Source organism: Blastomyces gilchristii (assembly GCF_000003855.2).
Source record: "Blastomyces gilchristii SLH14081 genomic scaffold supercont1.2, whole genome shotgun sequence".
In the NCBI taxonomy this organism is placed as follows: Eukaryota; Fungi; Ascomycota; class Eurotiomycetes; order Onygenales; family Ajellomycetaceae; genus Blastomyces; species Blastomyces gilchristii.
The window spans coordinates 178,625-200,105 of NW_003101681.1; the positions used below are offsets into that span (position 1 = coordinate 178,625).

At 35.5% G+C, this 21,481-nt stretch overlaps 5 protein-coding genes across 5 annotated transcripts; 2 read left to right on the forward strand and 3 right to left on the reverse strand.

The window, feature by feature from the left end:
• Positions 1 to 9,866: 9,866 nt before the first annotated feature.
• Positions 9,867 to 11,661, reverse strand: BDBG_00887 (adenylyl cyclase-associated protein; the record flags this gene model as incomplete). The annotated part of the gene is made up of 4 exons (XM_002627933.1): positions 9,867 to 10,776; positions 10,914 to 11,215; positions 11,273 to 11,531; positions 11,618 to 11,661. 4 exons carry the CDS (start codon positions 11,659 to 11,661, stop codon positions 9,867 to 9,869), a joined length of 1,515 nt encoding a protein of 504 aa, XP_002627979.1.
• Positions 11,662 to 12,004: 343 nt separating this feature from the next.
• On the forward strand, positions 12,005 to 13,725 carry BDBG_00888 (PfkB family carbohydrate kinase). The gene is made up of 3 exons (XM_002627934.2): positions 12,005 to 12,211; positions 12,285 to 12,545; positions 12,636 to 13,725. The coding sequence occupies exons 1-3, from the start codon at positions 12,136 to 12,138 to the stop codon at positions 13,481 to 13,483; spliced, it is 1,185 nt and encodes a 394-aa protein (XP_002627980.1). The 5' UTR covers positions 12,005 to 12,135; the 3' UTR covers positions 13,484 to 13,725.
• Positions 12,082 to 14,140, reverse strand: BDBG_00889 (uncharacterized protein). The gene is made up of 3 exons (XM_002627935.2): positions 14,002 to 14,140; positions 13,733 to 13,915; positions 12,082 to 13,665 (listed from the first exon to the last, which is right to left on the reverse strand). Exons 1-3 carry the CDS (start codon positions 14,022 to 14,024, stop codon positions 13,608 to 13,610), a joined length of 264 nt encoding a protein of 87 aa, XP_002627981.1. The 5' UTR covers positions 14,025 to 14,140; the 3' UTR covers positions 12,082 to 13,607.
• Positions 14,141 to 14,186: 46 nt separating this feature from the next.
• On the forward strand, positions 14,187 to 15,438 carry BDBG_00890 (mitochondrial 54S ribosomal protein YmL3; the record flags this gene model as incomplete). Its single annotated transcript, XM_002627936.1, has 2 exons — positions 14,187 to 14,414; positions 14,464 to 15,438. 2 exons carry the CDS (start codon positions 14,187 to 14,189, stop codon positions 15,436 to 15,438), a joined length of 1,203 nt encoding a protein of 400 aa, XP_002627982.1.
• Positions 15,439 to 16,040: 602 nt separating this feature from the next.
• On the reverse strand, positions 16,041 to 17,647 carry BDBG_00891 (PBSP domain-containing protein; the record flags this gene model as incomplete). Its single annotated transcript, XM_002627937.2, has 2 exons — positions 16,041 to 16,346; positions 16,529 to 17,647. 2 exons carry the CDS (start codon positions 17,645 to 17,647, stop codon positions 16,041 to 16,043), a joined length of 1,425 nt encoding a protein of 474 aa, XP_002627983.2.
• Between the last annotated feature and the right edge of the window lie 3,834 nt (positions 17,648 to 21,481).

A 21,481-nucleotide genomic window follows, 5' to 3' on the forward strand; every position in this document is an offset into this window, starting at 1 on the left:
AGATGACTGATTCTTGAGATGAGAATGAGATAAAAGTAATTACTCAAGTAACTTTTATATTCATTTTATAAAAGATAATGTTTTTTGATAATACTTTTTAATATTGCTTTTTGATAATGCTTTTTAGTAATACTACTGTTAATTTTGAATAGATTAGCTAATAATTTAAATATCACAGATTTGAAATATTACTAATGCAATTTGTATCTCCTCTAAATAATAATAATAATTTCATGATATTTAATAAACAAACAAATCAGTCACATCACTGAATATGATACAGAATGTTAGAACACAGTGAAGTTCAATATATATAATAACTGTTCAGACTCTTCAATTGTATCAGATAATTAATCATTGAGTGCAACACTCTGATTAGAAAAAGATTCAGATATTGAAACTTTCTGATATAAAGTGAACTCAGTTGAAATATGTGATTGATTTACTGTTTGAGTTTTATAACATAATAAAGACAGTCTCAATCACTCATACATCAATGCTGCAGTCAGTCTGATGAGTGTATAACAGTTTATTTACTTATCTTGAGAAGCAGTTGAATCACTTAAAAAGAAATTCAGTCTGAGATGATGCTATAGCACAGGCTATTATTACTGTAAGAAATAAACTGATATATTACTACAGCAAAACTAAACAATCTTTTACAGAGTACTATACTGTAGCAGCTCTACTAGATTTCTTTTATCAAGTTAATATCTACACTTCTCAAGATTGAATAGAGAAGAAATGAGACTCATATATCAAATTAGTCTGAGACTACTACAATGCCAACTATCAGAGATTTGAACAAGCAGATATTAGAGATATGAAGACAGTGAAATACAATTCTCTAGTAAGTAACAATCTTTGATAACACTTCATATTACATAGAACTATAATACTAACTTTGAAACAGAACTTACATACATTGATTGCAATTAAAAATCAGGCAAAACTATATACTTATAAAACTGAATTTAATTACTATCTTCAAGATGATTCAACAAATTTACATACTAAATCAATTCTAGAGTTATGAAAAATTATTAAGAGTATATATTCAACTGTTGTGCTGATGATGTGTGATATTCTGATAATTTCATTGACAGAGATGAGAATGAAGTGAAAGTTCAACTCAAGCTGAGATATTTATCACTATCATCAGAGACAATTACAAGGAGAAACAATCAAGAAACTCATGATTATAAAACATGAAATTATCAGACAGTTTAATACCTCTGATCACAGTATATCAGAGAAGTGTAGTTTTCATGAGAAAGTGAAGAATAAACTTGCATAAGAATGTATTTAGTTGTTTCATGAGCATTATTAATAATCATTATCAAATTCTGATTATATAAGCAATCACTGAATAAACTGAATGAAACTGAATTTGATCTTCAGTCTCAGTTTCATTCTGATTTTAAAAGAATGATTATCTTTCACAGTTTATTCTGAGAAATTACTTTCATTTCACTGTTCTTGAATTAAATCTGGTCATTTTTCACACCATTTCTCTCAGAAATGGTCCATTTTCAGATTTTTTTGAGACTTAGTCCTGGTGAGACTCACACTAAGAAATGTATGAGATCAGATTAAATGAGATCAAATGTGAAATTCATAGTCCCGGCGGCCAGTCTATTTCTATATAACTATAAATAGTAATTACAGATTACAGATATCTTGATTCTACAATTCTATAGAATTAATAAAAGAATGAAAAATTCCTCACAATTCTACAGTGTTAAAGAATGATAATTTATAAGAATAAGTGAAAGATTAACTTATAAATACTTCTCTTTGATAAAGATAATCTTATAAAGAGTGATTCATCTGTGAGATAAATCTGTGTAATAGCTATATAAGAATCTTATAAAAATAATTAAAAGTTAATCAGAACTCTTCTATATAAAAGATATAAGATGAATCTGTATAATAGTCAGAGAAGAATCTGTAAGTTATAAAGAATCTCACAGAATAAGAAACTGAGTGACAGACTCTTTTCTCTTTATAATAATAAGAGATTTTTTCTCACTGAGATTTTTTTTTTATAAATATAAAGAGATTTTAGTAAGTATTACTATAGTACTGAGCTGATTTTATAAAGTCACTCAGTAAAAGACTTTACAGATAAAGTCTTAGAAAGAGAAGAATATATAAGAAATCTCACTTCTTATAAATTCTTTATCTCTATTTCTATCTCTTATATAATTAATAGAGTTAGCAGCTCTTGACTATATATAACTATATAGACTAAAGTTTATAAATACTATTTATAACTCAGCTTAAATACTATTATACATTTAATCTCTATATTTTATCTTTCTATTATGAATACTTCTAGTAGTTAACAGTATATATTATATCAAGCTGCAAATATCTGAATAATTACCTGTGAGTACTTATTCTTATACTATCTAATCTTACTTAATACATCTTTTCTTATAATTTAAAACTACTTAATTATTTATCATCAATTCTATAATCAATTCTTAATTAATTCAAAATCAATTTAAAATTAATTTAATACTGAAATTATTCTTGAATTTAATAATAAAGTAAGTATTTATATAATTTACATTGAATCAAGTATCAACTGATTTTCAATCAATTATTAATTACTTAAATATATAGATTGGATCTATTTTTATTATTATAATTAGTTAATAATCAATTAATAATCAATTCAGAATTAATTCAAAATTAATTTAAAATTAATTGTTAAATATTTTTATTTTAATATATTTTAAAATTCTGTAGAATATCTCTTTATATTCTATATAAATTTATCTGTTCATTTAATTAATTATGAATCAGCTATACATGCTTTGATTGATTAATGAGCTGAGTGAATGAATGAATAAATGAGTGAATTGAAAGATTGAAAGTTAATTATCAACTGATTATTACTGTATTGTGCGTAGACTGGTCACTGAGATCATGAATTTCACATTTGATCTTATTTGATCTGATCTCATATATTTCTTGGCGTGAATCCTGCTGAGACTAGCTATTAAAAAAACATGTAAAGTGACTATATATCAGATCTTAAAATGAAATCATGACTTGAAAAAAATGAGAAAGTGGTTTCATTTGATTTCATTTAGTCTCATTCTTAGTATAAAGTTACTATTTTTAGACATTTTAAGGTTTTTTTTAGACTATTTTTAATTTTTTAAAAAGTAATGCTTTTTGATAACACTCAAATGAGATTTAAAGTCATTTAAAGCAATAAAAATAATTTAAATTAAGAAGTGAAAATCATGATCTTATTTGAAAAATGTGATAAGAGTAGACAGTAAGTCTCACTGAGACAGTATGAGACTACTATCTAATGTTAAAACCATGTAATGAGATCAGTTGAATTGGTAATGAGACTATCAAAAAATCTGGTCCTGGTCTCAGACACGGTCACACGATCAGTCTAATTGTGCGAGGTCAGAGTCATGATTATATAACGAGGCCAAGTGATGCACTTAGTGTAGAATAGTTGAAGGTTGTATTAATAGATCTATCTACAAGAACATAATATAGTGATGAGTCACGTGATCTAGTGGGATCACTAACTGCAACAGCTGTAACGGCTAACACCCTCTCTCAAGATAACAAGAATCACATACAAAAACACTCAAATCATCAAGATAGTCTGTCAAAACTAAATACAAATGTAAAATTAAACATTCTCAACTTTTACACCTGTAAGACCTAGTAAAATCATGAATTATACAAATGTCACAGTATCTAGAGATTTGGTGAGTTCATTCATTATCATCTGAATAATGAGAATATATTCTAAATCAATGATCTTCTGATTCAACTGTCAACATGAAAAATGAAAATGTGTGTCAATGTGCTTGCTTCAGACTGTAATGACTGTCATCTTTGTGAGATCTATGACACTCTTATTATCAGTGAGAATCTGTATCAGAGATGTAGTAATAAAGTCAAGCTCAATTATGAGATTCTGAATTCATGTTGCCTCACAGACTGCCTCACTAAGAGTCACATATTCAGCCTCATTGAAACTTAGAGATACACAAGATTGCTTCACTGAACATCATGAAATTGAGCCATCTGTGAGCTTAAAAATGTAGCTGAATGTTGATCTTCTATCACCATTCAAGAGACTGACTCAATCAGAATCCAAGTAGCTGAAGAGTAGGTGAGAATCATCAGAGAAATCAGAGATAACAGAGGAATTGATAGAAACAGTAGAAATGATAGAAATGGTAGAAATAGAAGAAACAGTAGAAATGAACCTCTTATACAGATCACATTCATAGAAAATGCTCAGATTTATGATCTCTTTCAAATAACATATAATGTGTAATAGAGTCTTTCAACATTGAGATGTTGAATCAACATTCTGTTGAGTGAGTAGTAAGACAGTGTAAGTAATATCAGAACATGTTTTAACTGCAAGATATTGTAAATAACTCATATCATGTTAATATCACTGAATTGTGAAATCAGCCTCTTTCTCAGATATAGAGAAATCATTAATACAGAATTCATTCTTCATTGATATTCTGATGACAGCTGCATCATCAAGGTAGAAACCTTTAATAAGATATTTAATATATTGATGATGTATTAAATCAATTTCTTTGTCTGAATAATTGACTTTCATACTCAAATATCTGATTGACTGATATAGATTCTTGACTTTCAATTTCTCACTGAGTATACTCACTAGTCAATCAGCATTCTCAGAAACTTCAGATATGATGTTAAGATTGTTATTATAGATCATTATATAGAGGTGACATCTGAATGTATAATATCAGAGTGCCAGATCATAGACACTGACTGAAAATTCAAGATCACTCAACAGAGCTGTTAAGTAATCATATCAGATCTTTGTCACAGGGTTCAGGCTGTATAAACTACTCTCAACTGTGCAGACAAGTGTTTTCAGTGAACCTGTCTCAAAATCAGTGAATTGTCTCATATAGATCTTCTTAGTAAGGCACTCATGAAGATATATCATTACTATATTCACTTGACAGAGTATTCAACTGTGTAGTACTGCTATTGTAAAAAGAATACAATTGGCAGTATCAGTGATGACAGAAGTATAGATCTCTTCTCTAGAACTCTTCTTAAGTCAGTTATTATAAATCACTTAATATGATTTTCTAAGAATATCATCAGAATTGATATTCAGGTCTGCAGGTCTATCTTTCTCAAGAAACATTCAACAGCTCAGAGCAATCAGTTCACTTCTCAGAATATCAGATCTAGAAATTAAACTTCATATATTGCATCTCTTCAGATTGATAATCTCATATTGTATAAACTTCTTTCAATAATCTTCTATTCTCTCTGATCATGATGTGATATTCTTGTAGAACTTCAGAAGGTTATCTGTAACAGAGCTTAAAGTGTAAGTAGCCAGCAATTTCACAAACTGCAATCATGTGAATTTCAGATCATCAATATCAGAAGTAGACTGGCCACTGAGACCATGAATTTCACGTTTGATCTCATTTGATCTGGTTCCATACATTTCTTGGCGTGAATCCCGCTGGGACTGGCTATTAAAAAAACATGTAAAGTGACTATATATCAGATCTTAAAATGAAACCATGACTTGAAAAAAATGAGAAAGTGGTTTCATTTGGTCCCATTTAGTCCCATTCTTGGCATAAAGTTACTATTTTTAGACATTTTAAGGTTTTTTTTAGACTATTTTTAATTTTTTAAAAAGTAATGCTTTTTGATAACACTCAAATGAGATTTAAAGTCATTTAAAGCAATAAAAATAATTTAAATTGAGAAGTGGAAATCATGGTCTCATTTGGAAAATGTGACAAGAGTAGACAGTAAGTCTCACTGAAACAGTATGAGACTACTATCTAATGTTAAAACCGTGTAATGAGATCAGTCGAATTGGTAATGAAACAATCAAAAAATCTAGTCCTGGTTTCAGACACGGTCACACGGTCAGTCTAATCAGAAGCATCTTCATCATCAATCAGATGAATATCAGGCTCTGATTTAATAACATAATTAATGAGTTCTACAGATGTAATAACTGGTTTTTCAGTGATCAGAAATCTCACATCACTACTAATAATAATCTTATCAGATTCAGAATGTCATAGACAATATATTAAAGTATCACTGAATTCAATAATATGATAGAAATCAGTACATGAAGAGAGCTTATTCACAGGCTTCTGAGATTTATATAAGTGAATAAAAATCTCTGCACTTAATCAGTGAAAATGTCTCACATTCAGCAGGATATTCATAAGTGCACATTAAGAAATCTTATATGAACTTGAAATCACAGAAGTCTCTGTAGTAGAGAATCAAAATTTCAAGTTATAAAGAACTGTAGATGTGAGAGTATTATTAATTATTACAATCACTGTCTCTAGAATATCTGCTCAGAACTTCTTAGAGAGATTATCTTTCAAAAGAGCAGCTCTAACTCATCTTATAATAGTGCAGATTTCATATTCAGAAACATCATTCTAATGTGATAAATATAATACTATTGATTTTCATTTGATATCATATGAATTCATGACTGTGTATATACATGTGAATTGAAAAACATCATCAATATCAGTCTGTAGAAAAGCAGAGACTGTATATCTGAGATTATTCATGAATCTGAGTCATAACTCAAAGTATTGAACAGCCTCATTCTTGAACTTTAAAAAATATACTCAACAGTAGTGAGTTGCATCACAGATAATAAGTATTCATTATTTAATTCTCTGACAGAACTCTAAGAGATGATCAGAGAGGTCTTTCAATGTATATTCATTATCTATAAGATTAATATAAACCTTCTCAATGAGTTAAATAGATCTAGGTATCAGTGTTTTTAAATAATCTCATATTATATCTGTCTTAACACATTCTTTATAAAAGAACTTAGTCTTAGAATCTTTAATAGTGACTTCAGTATAAGAATTCTTGACTATAGTAATTATAGCATCAGCATGAATATGACTGAGATTATAGTGTCAATTCAAAAGAGTCTTTGATATCTTTAATATCTGTATTCTCACATCTGCAGAATCAATATTATTAACAGTAGTGACAGCAGTCACAGAAAGATCAACTTTTCAATTAAAATCATACTTATAAAACATCATTGTAATATACTTAACTGCCTTGTTCAGATAATTGAGATTCTTATTAAACTCTTACTCATTGATCTTATATATATTGTTCTGAGTGATCTGAACTATATGAAAAATAACACTGTTCAGAGCTCTGTAAATGAAAAATGAGAGAATAGTGAAAGACAATATAAATCAGAATCTCTGATCTTCAAGCTTTATAAATGAGAGCAGATTAACTGTAATATTAGAGATATAGTGAATATTCTACAAGTTAACATCATTACTCTCAATCTTCAAGATAACAGTCTTAATTTTCTTGATAAACTCAGTTTCCTCAGTAACAGAATCAACAGAGATGTTATCATTAAAAGATTTGATATTTGAAAAAGAATAAAGCTCACTCATCATATTCAGACTTGTATATGTGTTCAAATATCAATATCTAGAGAATGATTTTTCAGTGACTGTGAAAGAGAAATAGAACTCAATCTTTGTAATTACTGTATTTACTGCTGATTGAGAACTTATTAAATCATTCTTCTTCTCTTTCTTCTTATCATCATTCTTCTTATTCATCTTCTTTTTCTTTTTATTAGAGTGTAAGATGAAACATCTGTTAACAGTATATTCATGTCTTCTGCAGTGAGTGCACTTTCATACAGATGTGTTTTTATTCTCATCTTTATTCTTATTCTTTTTCACAGTCACAGAATTGATCTGAGACTGCTTTTTTCACTCAGTGATAATCTTCTTAAATATACAATTAATCAGTTATTTCATCAAATCATTGATATCAATATTGACAATAAGTTCCTGATCAGTGAAGAAAAACTCATTTAAATATATCTTAATAAACAGTCTTTAGTAATCCTGCAGATTGTTAAGAAAAAAATCATGATATATATTCTTAGTACTCTGACAGAGCTTCTTATAATAAATAATAAGATAGCAGAAATATCTCTGAAAAGTAAGATAATCATTATTCTTAACTTATAATTTTATCAATTTCTTGAAGATATTAACTCATTCTTCAGTCAGTGATATTATATATTTAATATTAATCTTATCTCACAGAGCTGCAGTATTATCAGCTTTCAAGATTTTAATAGTGATTTAAACATTTTTAATAAGACTTAATAGCATATATCTATATAGAGACTTGAAACAGATTCTTCACTTCTCAGAGTTGATATAATATATAAAAGAGAATTCTTATTAAGTTCTTAATAGAATGTCAGTTTCATTAATAACTTCTGTATTAATTAATATATTAATACATCAGACTTTATAATTAGAGTCATTAAATATGATCACTGATTTAATATCTAGTATATATTTAACTTTCTTCTGATATTTCTACAACTTATCTCTCATAGTGTCTCTTTGTACAGAGACAGATATAGTGAGATATTAAGTGATTTCAGTCACAGTCATTTGATTCTGTAGTATTATCTATATAAGATTTATAAGATTGTCTGCAGTGTAATAGATAGATTAATTCAGATCATTATTAAAAGTCAGCATTTCAGAGATAAGAAATAGTGAAGAATTTAATAAGTTAAAATAAATAGATTCTGCAGATGAATATTAACTCTGTTTTTCTTTATTCTGAAGTTTCTTCATTATCTCATTATCAAATTTCATACTCTGATGAAAGCTGATCTCAGTCTCATCTTACAAGTCAGAAGCCTTCTTATAATAAGTGATTATTCTATCAATAAGTTGTTTAGTAAAGTGTGTGATTCTGAATCTTGAGCTGAACTCTGAAGTAACAGATGTATCACTTATATTGAGATGACTGCTTCTTCTAAATATATAAAAAAAAAAAAAAAAAAAGTAATATCATTCACAATGAAGAACATACTTTCTTAAAAATATAAAGTATATAAATCTACTGACTGACAGATTCAGAGAAAATGAAATATCTCTAATAAAGAGTGAGAGTCTTTTCAAAAAAGATGAACTATCTGTGTCAAAAATGTTGGTGCAATGTTCTAAAAAAAAACATGTCATCCAGGCTATAATCTGTAGGATAGTTGAAGGTTGTATTGATAGATCTATCTACAAGAACATAATATAGTGATGGGTCACGTGATCTAGTGGGATCGCTAACCGCAACGGCCGTAACGGCCAACACTTAGCGAGGTCAAGTTTTCTGTATACACGAGAAAAAAACAAGAAAAGAAAAAGAAAAAAAGAAAAAAAAAAGAAACGAAAAGAAAAGAAAAGAAATAGGAAGCAAAGCAAGCAACGGGATACACTGGCTCTAATTTCATCCTGATGACGTAAAAGGCATGGTTAACACTCTTGGAGGATAACGTTGTTGTGTTGTGTTGTAATCTAACTACGCGAGTTACACTAAATGGATAGGTTGGGGTGGCACGTGACTAGGGTAGGTGTAGTAATCACCAACAAACACGTAGACATATTTGGGGACAAAATGTTCCTTCGCCATGCCATTGCTACGCAGTGGATAGGTGAGGGAGAGAAAACTTACAATAATAGTGGTTCCATGTCAACCAAATTAGCTTGGCGGGAACAGGGGGGGAATCATAGTTGATAGTAAAATTCAAAACTCTTTTACAATAGGAGGAATGTCCGGCAAGGAATTTGACCGAATGAAAGCAACGCTTGGAAATAGATAATCTAACCGCGAAAGGTCTACTGTGCCTTTCGTCGCCAATTCTGCTTGCTGGATACATGACATACAAAAAGTGTTGGGAAAGGAAGCTATATATGGCTAGCCAAATAATTCGCGGAACTTTATAACATACATTACGAATTTCATCCAGCATGTTCGACAATTTCACTAACGGCAGCTCCATTTTTGATAACGGTTCGGATCTGCTCAGGAACGGGCAGCTCCTTGGAGTCGTCATCTGTTCCTTCCTTGGGAGGCACGACGATATTTACGTTGGAGGATTTGCTGCTGAAAACTTCAGTGTTCAAGCTCTCCTGGCTCAAGTAGAGGCTTGCCCCATCGACCTGATCCAGCAGAATAGTTGGAACTACGCCATCAATCTGCAGCGCAAATTTAGGAGACTTGATGACATCAACGCTGCTGACAAGAGAGTCAACGATGACGGAAAGGCCGGTACAGTTGTCGATTGATATTGCGTTCGCTTTGCCATTGATCTTGACAATCGCCTTATTGCAGTGTGATATTAAGATCGAGTGTGAGAGTTGAGCGGGTATCTCGATGATGTCGCTGGGGCTGTCGTAATGTTCAATGTACCATTTATTACCATCGAGCTGCTTGCGCGAAGGTTTCTTAGCACGCATGCTTTCGGGCTTTGGCTTTTTGCTTGGTACCGGCGATTTGCCACGGGAAGTAGGGGATGTTACACCGGTCCTTGAATCGGCGCGTTCAGGGACAAGCGAACCAGCCCGAAGGCCAGGATTCTTGTGCGTCATTTCAGACTTGTCGACTTTTCGAAGACCAGAGGTGACTGCGGACCCTTGGTTCAATTGCTCGAAAACAGATGACATGTCACCAGTCGGTGCTGCCTTCGGCGGAGCGGCTACACTAGCGGGGGGTGGAGGAGGGGGTGGAGGACCACCTGCACCAGCGGCGGGAGGAGGTGGTGGTGGTGGGAACGCAGATGCGTCGGTGAACCGGATTGGAGCTGTTTCAGGGCCACCGTTACGTCGACTCCATCCCGGTTGTTCCATGTCAGGCCATTCGGATAATGCTCTTTGATATAGGTAACAAGCGATTTGAAAATCTGATAATATGATTGAACAAATGCAACATGAAGCTCGTCCCTTTAAGATGGTAAGTACTATTCGTTTACCTTAAAATAAATGTGTGTGAGGAATATGTCTACTCACTTTCCCTTGTATTCCCTCAGCACTCTGTCCCCGTAGAACTGGGCACCAGCTACAGATTCCCGAACAAATTCCGCGGGTCTGGGCTCAAAGAACCAACCCAAAGAAACCACTCCTTCCGCCACGGCGCTCAAATGGTTGAAAAGAGGAGATGGCCTGTTCGCTTCCCGGATGTTATTGATTTCATCCGAAGCTTTGCGTAGGTCGCTTAAAAGGTCTGGCGATTGCTGGTCTGGTTTCTTGGCTTTCAGTGCGATATAGAGGTATGTCCTTTCCGCTTGGAAAGCCCGAAGGATTGCTTTGGACTGCACTTCCATTTAGCATCGTAGTTCATGGCAACTCGCATATTATACCAAATATACCTGTTCCCCGGCTGGTTCCCCAAGCTTTTCACTAAGCTCGACAAAGTTCTTCACCTCTTTATTGATGAGGGCATCGAAGTCCTCGATCTGGCGAGGCGGCGGTTCCACGACGGGTGGCGGCGGAGGCAGAGGACTCGATGCGGTTTTTGAAGACACTGAAGCGGTACTTGTTGCAATCCCATCAGCGGCAGGGCTGCCTGGACCTGAACCTTCGAGAGAGGTTGCCATATCCTCGAGACGAGAGGTGGCAGCCTCGAGCCTATTATCGCAAACTGTCAGCTGTCCCGATGATTAACAAAGTAGAAATCCATAGTTCCTATTAAAATAGTAGCTTCACAAACTCACCGCTTGATGAGCGTCGTGAAATTGTTCATTTGGTTGGTAGTCATTGTATGTGCTTTGGGAGCGACCCGATGCTCAGGCGTGGATGAAGTGTTAAGTAAAGGGGGTCGTCCCACGAAACAATTTGAGTTAACGGATAAAGTCGAAGACTCCGGACGATAATATATAGAGGATGAGAAATAAAGCTGCCTGGCGATGGGCGCTGTTAAGTTACTGCCTGGAGGGTCAGTGAACAGATGAGGGAGGTTTGCGATGTTGGAGACGTTGATATCCGATGCTAAGGTTGGAGCTTTGAACGTCAGCTATCTGGTGACAGAGCGTGACGACAATTACCGTCAAGTCCCACCAAGTCACACCACAAAATTAGTATATTTCTGTACGAATATTACCCCACCCTCTCCCATCAGTCTTCCTCTCAGTCCACAGGACTACAACGCACTTCCGATGAGATCGCGAGGCTGTGCAGTTGACTAGATTCATTAGTTCGCACCTAAATTGGATATCTACATGTGTCTGATAGGATGTCTACAAACGACACCGGTAACGCACCATTCCTATGCAATGTCGACTTCTGCACGTTGGGAATGTTCATTATCGGTCAGTCATTGCACTACCCAAAGTAGAGCGGCTATATGTGTATATATCAGCTTCTGACGCTTCATAAATGTAGATGAGATTGAATTTGAAGCCCCGAAGCCACCTGTGAAAAACATCATTGGAGGCGCTGGCGCCTATGCAGTTGTTGGCGCGCGAATTGTAGCGGGCAAGGAGCATTCCCAGTCAGTAAACTGGATCGTCGATGCTGGCTCTGACTTCCCGGTGGAAATGCGACAGATTATTTCATCCTGGGATACCTCCTGTATACTGAGAGAGTCTTCAGAAAGGCTTACTACACGGGCATGGAATCGTTACGGCCCGAACGAGAAAAGAGGTAAGTAAACAGGTACTTGCACATCGGAACTACCTCAGTTGACAATTACAGCTTGCTGACTCGTCTTGTATGCGGGGCATAAAAAAAAAGACTTCCGGTATCTTACACCAAAACTTCGCTTACATCATAGCTCGCTTTCGGACTCTCAAGTATTTTCCAAAACATTTCACATGGTCTGCTCCCCTGAACGCTGCTGTCAGATTATCGAGGGAATTCTTCAGAGGCGGGAAAGAATTTCGCAACGCAAAGAGGTTGAACAGCCTATTGCTGAGCGGCGTCCAATTTTTGTGTGGGAGCCTGTGCCAGATTTGTGTCGCCCAGAGGAGCTTCCAATGTTCTATAAGGCTTTGAAACAGGTGGACGTGGTCAGCCCCAATGATCTTGAGTTGGCTAATATGTTTGGCAATGAATCATGGAATGCTAGAAATGGTGGGGACCAAGCCATAGCAGACGACATAGTGAAATCTGGAATTGGGCAAGACGGAAATGGAATGCTCGTGGTGAGAGCAGGGAAGGACGGCTGTTATGCATTCTCCCGGGATCTCTCTTTGCATATTCCGGCATACCACGGGGCGAACGTGGTTGATCCAACAGGCGCCGGAAATGCGTTTCTTGGAGCCCTAGCTCAGTCCCTTGTTAGCAATGACACAAAACCGCTCAGAGTTGTCAGATCAACACTTGGAGAATCTGTAGAATGGGCTTCCATTGCCAATTCATGGGGTGAGCAAGGGCGGATTCCGGTAGCATTGATTTGTGCCACAGTGGCGGCTAGCTTTGTAATCGAACAAGTAGGGATGCCGAATATATCCCATTCCGACGGAGGAGAGGAGTCGTGGAATGGTGAAAGTTATACTGAACGGATCCGTCTATATACGAAGCAACTCGCTCACAACTTTGCCAAAGCCTCAGAAATACAAAAAAGAAATTCAATTGCTTGATCGATTGTTTGATCGATTGATAATAGTATGTGTATCTAATCCCATTGAATCAACGCCAAGAGGAAGAATGTATGTATAATGCACAAAGATCATCAACCCAAATGAACCTCCCCGTCATTTTTCTTCATGACTTGCTTGCCGCAGCCGATTCCTTTTCGTGTTCACCGATTTGTTTGCTCCACCTATAAAGTATGATAAGTCTTTGAACGTGTAGTATTTTGTTATCTGCAGGAGGTGCGGGGAACCCACCATCGACTCGGGAAAAATCTCCCTTGTTCCGGAAATTTGGTACGGACTTCTCTATCCGCAGAAACGCTAAAGGCCATGGCAGCGACACCGAACATGACAGCGCCAATTATCGCGGTATTGGTTTTCCAGTTTGCGGGTTGAGAGTACCAGCCACCAGCCGGTGACCAGACGTGCTTCGGGTAGCTATCGGAAGCAACATGTTAGCGATGCTGTTCAATTGAGCGAAAACAACGAAGTAAATCAAAGCAAAGCCATAGTGAATTACTTACCGGACTCTGGGACCACCTCCCATTTTGAGTAAGAGGTTCGGATATAGCCTTAAATGGTGATGTTTAAGAGTGCGACTGACGAACGAGGAGATCGATGTTCGGCGCGAAATCGTCGAATAATGATGATGGAGGAACAGAAATGCGCTAGCGACAAAAGAAGTCTAGTGTGTGAAGTTGCTTCTCACATGACCTCAACCCAACCTGCTCCTGCTCGAGAATTTTTTGAAGCCTTTAAAGTTATCAAGAAGAACGAACAAGCCTCCTCAGCGTGTATACGATTCATTCAATTGCGACATTTACAGCACTCCCGGAAAACTGAGATCCTCCGCCGGAGTGGGAGCCCAAATGAAGAGACTGCAGCTCCCCCGATGGAGCGGTTCAGTTCTTTCACCGCGGATACGGCCCACCACAAGGTGTGCGACTCCCGCTCCGCATCAGTTTTTTTTCACAGCTATACGACAGCAATCTTCCGCATTCCCCAGTGTGCTAGCAGAGGAGAATGAACCCAATGATGATGAACACTCATCAAGTTTCCATATAAACCGAACGCCAACCCCTCCTTCACCACCCGTCGAGGCTTCGCTGAATTCCGCTAAGCTCTCTGCCATACATGCTCGACTCTCCCTACCGCAACGATTACCACTTCAGACGCTAGCTCGCACTCTGGTCGATGAGTCTGCTGACCCTACTCCGCAGTTCAATAATAAATCCCTCTCAATTCTTGGCGGTGACCTCCTAACGTATTACACCTCCGAATACTTGATAAGCACCTATCCGCGGCTCCCAGTTAAAGTCCTCTGGGCAGCGATGTATTCCTATATTGGAGCGAAGCCGCTGGCAGCGATGACTAGGGAGTGGGGTCTGGAATTTGCTGCTGAGCCTGGACCAGAAGTAGACCCGGGTCTTCTACAATTTAAACGGCTACCTCCAGACACAGTAGTTGAAACCAACTCGAATGGCACATTCCTTAGGCGCGATGGTGGATTGTCAAAACGCAGTACAAGCGCAAGGATAATATACGGTGATGCCTTCGGTGAATCAGCACTTCCATATCCCGTTCACCGTGAAGGTGTTACTCCCAACCGAGCCTGTGCAAACTTTGTGCGTGCCATCGTGGGCGCCGTCTATCTACATGCTGGTCGGCCAGCAGCGAAGCAATTTTATAAAGAACACTTCACGAGTCGCCATCTCGATATGGCCTCACTGTTTAGCTTCCGGCAACCGACGCGGGATCTCAGCAAACTCTGCCGTCGGGAAGGCTTCGAAGATCCCGTCGCGAAAATCCTGAGCGAAACTGGTCGATTGAGCAATCGCCCCGTCTTTAACGTAGGTATTTTCTCTGGTCCAGATAAACTTGGCGAAGGAGCAGGTGGAAGCTTAAAGCGAAGCGCGCTTCAGAGCCGCGGCGTCTGCGCTGAAAGGCTGGTATTTGTATAGTCCGCTTGGGGTCAGAGTCCCAAGCTCTATGGAGGAAGAAGGCGCGGAGCCCTGGAAAGCGGTGTATGTTGATCCTGGTGAAGTTATTGTATAATCAGGAAACAGGGGATTCAAAACATGAAAGCAAATGTACCAAAATTACCGGGGTCAATTTTTCTTTCCTTTTATGGTTTGCTTTTTCTTTTCTTTTCTTTTCTTTTCTTTTCTTTTTTTCCTTTTTTTTTTTTTTTTTTTTTTTTTTTTTTTTTTTTTTTTTTTTTTTTTGCTCTAAAGGAAATATCAAGGCGGGATCACATAACACATTTTGGTTTTTTTTTTGCTCATCTTTCCCACACTCTCCTGTTGGCCTTCTGATCGACCCCGTGGCTTTTTTATTAGCCTACATCACATTCATATTGGACTAACTTTCTGCCTTTTGATATGTATTTTTTTCTCGTATCTACTTTCCTGTTTTTTTCTTTTCCCTCTTCTTTTAATGTACATGTACAATATTGGGAAATGAGTTTTTATATATGCGGCCGAAACTTTCCATTACTGCTTTTCTAATCCTTATTATTACGGTTACTTTTTAAGCGCGGCCAGGGCTCATATCTCAAATCTATTTACAATTGGACAGCTGCTTGTGAAAACTGTCTGCTTGTGAAAACTGTCTGCTTGTGAGAAATGCCGTGAGAAAGTTGGACATATGCGAAGTTGAATGCCGCGGTTTTGCCCAATCCCACAGAAAATCCTATATAGTCCACTGTCCTTTTTATTATGCTGTTCATGGTTACATCGAATGCTCTGCCGCACTCTTCCGAAACTTTCAGTTGTATGCTTTGCTTATTTCTCGGTATTTGGTGTAATTTTAACCCTTGCCAGGAAGACGTCGACTCCGTGCGTTGGGTTGTTGCATCCGCATCTTTGGCCTTGTGTGTAGAAATGAAATAAAAATATTTAGCTTTAAAGTAAATATGTCACGAACAGAATAATTTATATATACTCCGAGGGGGAAAAACAATAGTTGCTATATGGAAGACTTAATTTCCCGAATCTTGACCGAAGAGCGCTCGATACTACCATTCAGAAGGATTTTCGTTCTTTAACTTACCTTCAATGCATCTAAATACTCACCGTACTGCTCCCAGAGTTCCATTACGCCCGCACCAAAAAGCCCACTCCAGAATCCACATTTAGCTAGATCTTTGTCGTCCGTCATTACGCCCGCTCGCTCCTGATCCCCCTCTCCATCGTCCCCGCCGTCTTCATCATCCCCATCATCCCCATCATCTCCATTGTCTCCGTCATCCTCACCGTCTCCATTCCCATCCGACTCGCCAACATACCCAACCCTCAACAGGCGATCATTCAACATCCCCACAGCCCCTTCCCCAACCTTGACATCCTCAATCCATTCCAAGAAAAATGCCGTAATCTGGTATCCCTGATCCCATCTCCCACCGCGCTCAGGCTTGCTCATGGGCCGTTTCCAATGTGGCGGGACGAGTCCGGCCTTCAAACGGACAAAATCTGCGATGCCTTCGATTAAACCTGAGGGGGGGTTTGGGATTACTGGCCCTGATTTATCCATTTTCTGCTTCATCTTCTTCGACTTCTTCTTCTTCCTCTTCTTCTTCCGCTCTTCCTCCCCCGGGTGAGACTGAGGGCGGGTGTGCTGGTAGCAATGTACTAGTTCATGGGTGATTACGCCCAGCAGCTCGCACGCTGCATCTGCGAATGTGTTACTAACTGTAGAGATGTAGGAGAGGGAAAAATGTATCTCCTTGTGGTCTGAATCAAGCTCTGTGCCGGTTGTGTAGGCTACGCCTGGCATGTCGCGGATTATGAAGGTAACGGAGCGGGTCGCCGGGATTGAAGGGTTGAAATGTGGATGTGTGCGGGGCGCATGGCTGCTGCTGGTATTTCTAGATTGATTGCGTTCCGGCGGGGATGTGTATAGGTACATTACAATGTTGGCCAGAGCCGTGTTAATCGCGGCATTTGGATCTGAGATTAGGTTTATGAACGACTTTGTCGCTGGGTGGGTAAGGTCCTGTAGATGTAGTCGGAGTTTAGGGGTTGGTTGTGATGGAGAGTGCCGGGCTTGGTGGCGTGGTTTGGCATCGTCGATATCATTGTTATCAGCCTTCTTTGTTTTGTTTGTAGAATCATAGGGAATTGGAGAGGAGTTGGGAGTTAGTTGAACTGAGGAGCAGGATGAAGTGGACATGATTCCAAGAGCTGTTTGTGAAATTGTGATATATGAGATGAGTGTATGTATGAACGCAGGTATATGGAGGATCCGGCGTGGTTGACGTGCAGGATCTGGAGCCTGGATGTGTTTAACTACTAACCGTGCCATGCTTACTCACTCTCTGTAGTGAGTGCGCCACAGTGTACAGAAAACCACACTGTAAAGAAAATATTTTCAATATCTTCATTCTTCATCTTCAAATAATTATCATTAATTATAATCATGTCTAAATCTTCTAATTACACTGAGAAGCAGTTGCAAAGAGCTGTTAATATATATAAAAGTAATTCAAAATTAAAAATCACATCTCTGTTATAAGAATTCAAAGTCTCATATATTATCTTATATAAAAGAATCAATGAGAAGAAATCAAGAACTATGAGAATTTCACTGAATCAAGCATTGAATGACAGTCAGAAAGAGATAATTAAGATATGAATTTATCAGTTAAACATTAATTTTTATCTATTCATTATTAAGTATATTGAAGCTGCTGTGAACTGCATATTAAAATAGTATTATACAGATTCAGAGACTGCATCTCTTATAGTAAGTAAGATATGAATATATTAATTCATCAAACATCTGTCAGATTACAAATAAGTTAAGCAAAAACTCATGAATTTAAAACAAGTGTCTTACAAGAATATAAGCTTCATTATTAACTAATTTAATTAATATAAAGCTGTCTTTAATTAATATCAATTTTTTCACTGTAATATCTACAACTTTGATGAGATTGAATTTCAAGAAGAAGAAGAACACAGACAGTGAATTATAATCATCTTTAAAGATATAAATTCTGTTATACAGTTATCATACTTCTGTCATATCTCTGACCGTGTCAAGACTCTGCTACGGTTTCACACAGCTCATCACTTTTATGCAGATGATTTCATTCATCTCACAGACTATTTAAATCAGTTTTCAATCACTCTATAATATTATTTGAATATTTCATAGAAAGATCTGATTGATAAATATAAGAACTCTGCTTCTATATAAGATTAGCAGATTACTCTTTCTTAGTAGTAAGACATTGCTGAGATATCACTCTGACTATTCTTACTTATAAAATAAAAGAAGAGTATTTACTCATTATCTATATAGAATAACTAGATACTGACTTTTTATTAAAGAAGTCAGTAATTTATTTTTTCTTCTACTGAAATATATATAAGAGTTACTGTGTTTCTTATATAATCTTCTTAGTATACTAAGTATTATATCTGTGATATTCTTATAATAACTCTGTAGTCTATGAGCTCACTATTTAAGTAAGATAGTTAAGTTTATTTATATAGCTTCTGAATAACTATCTCTATATAATACTATTAACTAGTCACTACTTCAGTTTTATATATTATAATTTAAATTACTTAATTTAATTATAAGTTTAAATCAGTTAAGCTCTATTAATGAATTAATATAATCTTATATATTTATACTGAGACTAATCTGATCTCACTCTCTGAGAGAAACTCTACATTATTCTTTAGAGTATGTATATCTTTATCTCAGCAGAAATTCAAGATTTCTGAACTCACTATATATTTTAATATAAGCTCTTTAACTACTTTGTTACTATCACAGTCTCTACACATCTACATCTATTATAAAGATAGAGAGATTAAGATTGAAGATTCTCTGAGATATAAGAGAAATATATTATCTGAATTTCACAGCTTTATCTGTATTCTTAAATGAAAATTCTGCCTTAATCTGAGCCAGTATAATACTTATAAGATATAAGTAATATACATTATCAATCTTCTTAAAAATATCTCTGTAACTACTTAAATTACTAAGAAGAGAGAGATTGAGTGTACTAATACTGTAATAACTTAAGAAAAATTCAAGAACTTTCTACTGAATTAAATTAAAAATTATTATAACTACAGCTTCATAGCAGTACAGTAGTTCAACTTATTATATTAATAAGATAATAAGAATTCTTTCAATTTTAATATAAGATTTAAAGAATATTGAGAGAAATTAACTGATAATTTGAATTAATTAAAGATACAGCTTTATCTTATAAAGCTGACTTATAAGATATAAATAATAATATCACAGTATCAGAGTTTATTAATTAATTATACTGAGTTTATCAACCTGACTTTTTAAATCTATTTGAATAATTAATTCTCTGAGAAAAAGATTAATAAGATCTCTTCTAAGTAATTAATGATGAAATCTAAACAGCACTGTAACAGCTTCAGTATAGAGAAAGTAAAGAAGAATTCTAAGTATTCTAATTCTTTACTCACTGTGAAGAAATTAGACTGGCTGCTGAAATCATGAATTTCATGTTTGATCTCATTTGATCTGATCTCATACATTTCTTGGCGTGAATCCCACTGGGACTGGCTATTAAAAAAACATGTAAAGTGACTATATATCAGATCTTAAAATGAAACCATGACTTGAAAAAAATGAGAAAGTGATTTTATTTAATTTCATTTAGTCTCATTCTTGGTATAAAGTTACTATTTTTAGACATTTTAAGGTTTTTTTTAGACTATTTTTAATTTTTTAAAAAGTAACACTTTTTGATAACACTCAAATGAGATTTAAAGTCATTTAAAGAAATAAAAATAATTTAAATTGAGAAGTGAAAATCATGGTTCTATTTGAAAAATGTGATAAGAGTAGACAGTAAGTCTCACTGAGACAGTATGAGACTACTATCTAATATTAAAACTGTGTAATGAGATCAGTCAAATTGATAATAAGACTATTAAAAAATCTGATCCTGGTCTCAGACACGGTCACACAGTCAGTCTAGAAGAAATGTTAAAAAAGATTTAATAAAGATCTCTGTTTTAACTACAGAGCTGATAATCACTATACTAGTAATTATAAGAAGTTAAAGAAGAAAAGAAACTAAGAAGATATCTTCTCAAAGTTAACTTCTCTTTTGATAAATATATGTGTGTGTAAGAGGCCTACGCCGAATAGATTGATATAATATTAATAGGTCTTATATAACAAAGATAAAAACATTAGAGAAGAAAAGAAAGAGAAAGTGTGAGAATCAGTGATTGAGATGGATATTTATATGTGTATGTGATGGTGTACGCGGTGGAGCTTCGGGGCGGGAGAATATACGCGCGTTTATAGTGACTGAGAATCAGTGATTGAGAATGACTGAGAATTGAAGCATATATATTTGAGAATGAAGTGATTGAGATCTGTGAAGTGTAATGAAATAGTCTATATAATTGATCAGATGCAGCCTGTCATATTAGTCTCTTCTTTCAGAAGCAGTTCTCATTGATCAAGAGTCACTGTTTCAGATAACATGAAACTTAGAGTTCAGGTCAGTTGATTATAGCTGACTTATTTCACAAGATATTATCAGTCACAGTTATGAGATCTCTTATTAAGAATATTCTCAATCTCTTACTCAAGCTCATTATCTTCTTCTATGATGTCTGATAACTGTCAGTCAGAAGTCAGTTGAGAAGAGAATGAATCAGTGATAGTGCAGTGAAGCAAGCTTGTATAAAATACATTATAAATCTCTGATAATATATCAAGATAATAGTTGTGACTATCTAGAACTTCTATCACTTTATACTTGATATAGTGATAATCTAGTGTATGAGATGAATATGTAGTTTGTATGTTCTTAAGATTCAATCATATCAGATCTTCTATCTTATATTATTCAGTGAGATCTTGATAAACATTGATTTGATTCTCTTGATCTTGTTTCACAGTTGTTATAAGAATCTCTGTTCAATCACAGACATCTCAGAGTTTTATTACTATATTATCAGTGATCTGAATCAGACTACAGAAGTC

What these genes read in the sequence shown, in the direction of transcription:
- BDBG_00888 (XM_002627934.2), top strand. Translation starts at nt 12,136, where the DNA reads ATGTCTACAAACGACACCGGTAACGCACCATTCCTATGCAATGTCGAC. An exon ending in GTTGGGAATGTTCATTATCG is followed by an intron (nt 12,212 to 12,284) that starts GTCAGTCATTGC and finishes TCATAAATGTAG; the next exon opens with ATGAGATTGAATTTGAAGCC. An exon ending in CGGCCCGAACGAGAAAAGAG is followed by an intron (nt 12,546 to 12,635) that starts GTAAGTAAACAG and finishes ATAAAAAAAAAG; the next exon opens with ACTTCCGGTATCTTACACCA.
- BDBG_00889 (XM_002627935.2), bottom strand. Translation starts at nt 14,024, where the DNA reads ATGGGAGGTGGTCCCAGAGTCCG. An exon ending in GGAGGTGGTCCCAGAGTCCG is followed by an intron (nt 13,916 to 14,001) that starts GTAAGTAATTCA and finishes TGCTTCCGATAG; the next exon opens with CTACCCGAAGCACGTCTGGT. An exon ending in AGATTTTTCCCGAGTCGATG is followed by an intron (nt 13,666 to 13,732) that starts GTGGGTTCCCCG and finishes CATACTTTATAG; the next exon opens with GTGGAGCAAACAAATCGGTG.